General features: G+C 55.8%; 1 protein-coding gene across 1 annotated transcript in view; it reads right to left on the bottom strand.

Annotated features, from left to right (window-relative positions):
• The window catches only part of SETD2 (SET domain containing 2), a gene marked incomplete at both ends in the record, with an annotated part of 19,779 nt that extends 15,732 nt beyond the window's left edge, over nt 1-4,047 (bottom strand). Inside the window, 1 exon segment of the mRNA XM_010152651.1 lies at nt 443-4,047. Within this exon segment, the coding sequence (XP_010150953.1) occupies nt 443-4,047 (3,605 nt within the window).
• Nucleotides 4,048-4,051: the final 4 nt, after the last annotated feature.

Raw genomic sequence — 4,051 nt, 5'->3', positions numbered from 1 at the left:
CTGGGAGTGTCCAAGGCCAGGCTGGATGAGGCTTGGAGCAACCTGGGCTATGGAAGGTGTCCCTGCCCATGGCAGGGGGGGGCACTGGGTGGGCTCTGAGGTCCCTCCCACCCAAACCATCCCGTGACTCTGTGAATGCTGCAAGACAACTGGGAATAGGGTATAAATCAATCATCTTCCTCCCATATCCTCCAATTTTCCCCCTCTTCTCCTCACTGGGGCCTGTCTGGGCCCAAGTGGATTTTTTCTGTTTAGGAGAAGAAGGGGCCCAGCGACACCTCCTCGACGAGCAGCTTTGTCAGACTTTGGGAACGCAATATCCCTCCCCCTTCCCACAAATTATGCCAACTTAGCTGTTAAAAAACCGTATCACAGACTGAAACAGGAGTTAAAATCTAACTGCTGTAGGCAAGGAATTTAAAAAACAAGAGTAAAAAGTTACCTTTCCGTCAAGTACACATTCTCCTCGATCAGGTCGAAGTAACAGGGCATCTTCCCTTGCTTGGCAAACTCCTTCCAGCGCTGGGGGTCTCTGAAATCATCCATGATACACAACCGCCCCACCATGGAGGAGTCCTGCGGGGCCGACTCCACTTGCTCCCCCTCCGTTTTCACCTTCTTCTTCTCCCTCGAGTCCACGTCACTCTCAGAGTCACTCTCCAATTCCGGGCGTCTTTTTTTTGGTGGACCTCGTTCTTTCGCATCATTTTTTTCCAAAACCTTCATCTCCTCCTTCTTCTCCCCGCCAGGCACCGGCTCTTTGGTCGAATTGCTGCTGATCTCGTGGGCCTGCACCGAGCCTTTTTCCTTCTGCCCGGGTACTTGGCATTTACTCAAGGGGCTGGGAAAATGAGGCTTGCAGTCATCATCCCAACGGTCGTCTTCGTACTCCTCGTGATCCTCCGTGAGAGAATCCGGCACCTGCCCTTGAGTTCGTTCGTAGTTGACCGCAGGCCTGTCAGCGGAACTCGCATCCCAGTAACCATTGCCTTGCCAATAGCTCTGTGAGGTGCCGTACACCCCCGAGCCCGGCTGGTAAACAAAGCCCGAGTACACCCCAAAACTGCTATCCGGCTGCTGGTAGGTGCTACTGGGCTTCTCCGGCTGGGAAAAGTCCCAGCCCAAACCACCCAGATCCTCCGCCGTATGAAAACCATCCAGCCTGGTGAATTCTCCGAGGCCGGACTGGTTGAGCCCACCCTTCCCTTGCCTGCTGTCTGGCTTGGAAGAGCTCATCTGGTGTCGGGATTTATCAGCACTTTCGAAATTCTCCGGCAGACAGAACGGCTGCTCGTCTTGTCGGCTGATCGGTCTACCAACGGCCATCAGCTCCTTCAGCGTAACCCTCTCATCCGGGTTGGATTTGCCGTGGAAGTCTGCCGTCAGGTCTGCCTGACTCGTACTGTCAACACCGTCGCTCTGAGGCTGGCACGGATCCAGCCTCCTCCCTCCTAGCTCGGTAGAAGTCGCCGGACTCTTCTCCATCCCTCTGGGAGAACACCTGCTCTCTCCTTGCAGACCACCTTTACTCGCCGTGCTCTCCATCCTCTCTTCGTAGTAGGGCCTACTGGGCTCCGGCCGCTCGTCGTCCCAGTGGTCAGAGAAGCAACGGTTGCCATGGTTGCCCCGTGAGGAGCCAGGGCTGTTCTCCTCCACCACAATGCTCGAGTTCTTTGGGACGACCACAACGGACTGGAGCCTTTTCCGTGGCGCACCGTCATCGGAATCAGAGTCTTCCATGTCACTGTCTTCACTGCCTCCCTCGCTGTCGCTCTCCCCCGTGTCGGAGTAATCGTCGTGGCCAGCGGGAACAAATTCAGAGGCGTTGCCGCTGCTATCGCACGTCGGGGCTTGAGTTACCGGCTCCGTTTCTTCTGCGGTGACAATGACATCACAAAAGGGAAACGAGGCATCTGGAAAAGCCACCAAGGGCTCGTTTCCCTCGTCCTTCTCGGCCAATACGCTGGGACACTGAACCCCCAGATCATCCGGCCCCACTCCCTCGGTGGAAACAGCACTTTCTTCCACGACCTCTCTGCTGCGGTACTCCAGTGGCACTTCCGAATAGTACGAATGTTCATCTCGGAACGACGGTCGTTCCGAGTTGGAACGACCCAACTCGGGCATCTCTTCGGCTTCCGAATGCTGGAGCAGCTCCTGGCATCCATCCGGTGGTGGCACGTCCCATTTGGAAGAGATGCTTTCCTCCGGCACAGGATGGTCTGACCGGAGCCTCGGGGAACAGCCCGTCTGGGAGGGATCCCTGCTCGAGCTTTCCGCTGCCAGGCTGATGTTATGGGAAGGGTGACTGTGCTCGTCGTCGCAGGCAGACTTTGGTTGATCTTCCGTGCTCTCATAACCGCACGTAACGGTCTGCGGCTCTACCTGCACGTCCAGGAAAGCCTCGGATGTAACTCTGACATCTGCTGGTTCTGCTTCGATTTCAACTTCCGAGTTATACAAAGCAGGGGTGGCATCGTCTGACACGTAGCAAAAAACTGGTTCTTTGGTTTTGTCGCATGGAGTCGCCTGATCTTCCAGCTTAAGTACAGTTTTAGCATGATCTACATTCAGGACAGGCAAAGGGACGGCTTCCCCCTGCTGCTGCAGGACCGGAGCCTCCGCTTGCCCAAACAGACTGTTGCACTCGCTGGACTGGACCCGAGAATCCTCCAGCTCTCGCTCCTGAGACGCGCTCTCAAACCCATTAGGCGGCAACGGATACACCGGACTCGTCTTCACGACAGGCGACGCTTCCAACCCACGCGGGCTATCGTCGGAAGACGCGGCGACCACCTCTGCTTTGGAGGCACTGGAAGTCGCCAAACCATCAGCCCGACCCTCCGGGGACCCGTTTACACCCAAGTCCCTGGGGAAGCATGTTCTTGACATCGTTAACGACGCTTCTTGTTCCTTAACGCTGTCGCGGCGCTCGTTTGCTGGAAGCTCCTCGGACTGCGAGCTAGCAAACCCCGCTGTCGCTTCGTCCACCTTTTTAAAAGCGGGCGAATCGTTTAACTGATTTAATGGAGAAAATGTCTTTTCCCTTTCAAATGTTTTCGCAATGGACACCCTGATGTCATTGCTCTTTAGACAAGAGATCTCTAAATCTAGAGAATTAGACTGCTGTTTTATTTCTTCCATCGATTCTGTACAACAGAAAGAACTCTTAAATTTATCAGGCTTTGGTGCGGGGTTCTTGGAAGGGGTGGACTTATAACGGGAGGAATTCACATTACTGTCGGGCTTAGAATGGGATGTCCCCTTCCGATAGCCCAGCTCATCGAGGGGAGAGCACCTTTTGGTTACTTCACTTTCTGAAGTCCTTTTTGAATCTCTGTCCGCTTTCGAAGACGACCTTCCTCTCCTCTCCGTGTCAGCATGAGACGACTCGACTCTGCTGTCCCTGTCCGACTTGGAGTAAGAACTCCTCGAGTCTCTGTAGGAGGAGGAGTGGGAGGACGTACGCCTCGAGTCGCTCGACCTGGAATGTGTCCTCCTGTACTCGTCCTCCGAGTCCGAGCTCTCGCGCGCTCTGCTGTCCGCGTACGACCGGGAGTAGCGCGACCTTTCCCTGTACGGGGAGCTCCGATGGTATCGGCGATCGGATTCGTAGTAGTGCGAGCGCTCCGACCTCGAGTAGGAAGAGCTGGTTCGGGAGCTTCGATCCGATCGGGAACGGGAATGAGACCGGCTCCGCCTTCTCTCTCTGTCTGACCGAGAGCGGGAGGACGTGTACCGCGAGTCTCGTTCCGATTTTGAATAGCTCGAGTACTTGTCATCCCTGTCCGACTTGGAGCGCGAGGAGGACTTCCCCGGGTCGTCACCTCTGACGGACGCAGAGCTTCGTCTGGGATCTCTCTCCTTTTCCGTGCTGGGTATCTTCAGCTCGTGGGACCGCTGGCTGGAAGAGGTCCTCACCGAATCCTCGTCGGACTCGGAGCCCAGCAGCGTGCCATCGGACTGGGAGAACTTCCTCTTTGACCCCGGCCTCCGGGAGCACTGGGGAGCACCTTTCGAGCTGTCGGAAACCTCATCCTCTTTCCCAATA

Source organism: Eurypyga helias, unplaced genomic scaffold (assembly GCF_000690775.1).
Source record: "Eurypyga helias isolate BGI_N326 unplaced genomic scaffold, ASM69077v1 scaffold9455, whole genome shotgun sequence".
Lineage (NCBI taxonomy): Eukaryota > Metazoa > Chordata > Aves > Eurypygiformes > Eurypygidae > Eurypyga > Eurypyga helias.
The sequence above is the reverse complement of the archived record's forward strand: the minus strand, read 5'-3'. Positions and strand labels throughout refer to the sequence as shown.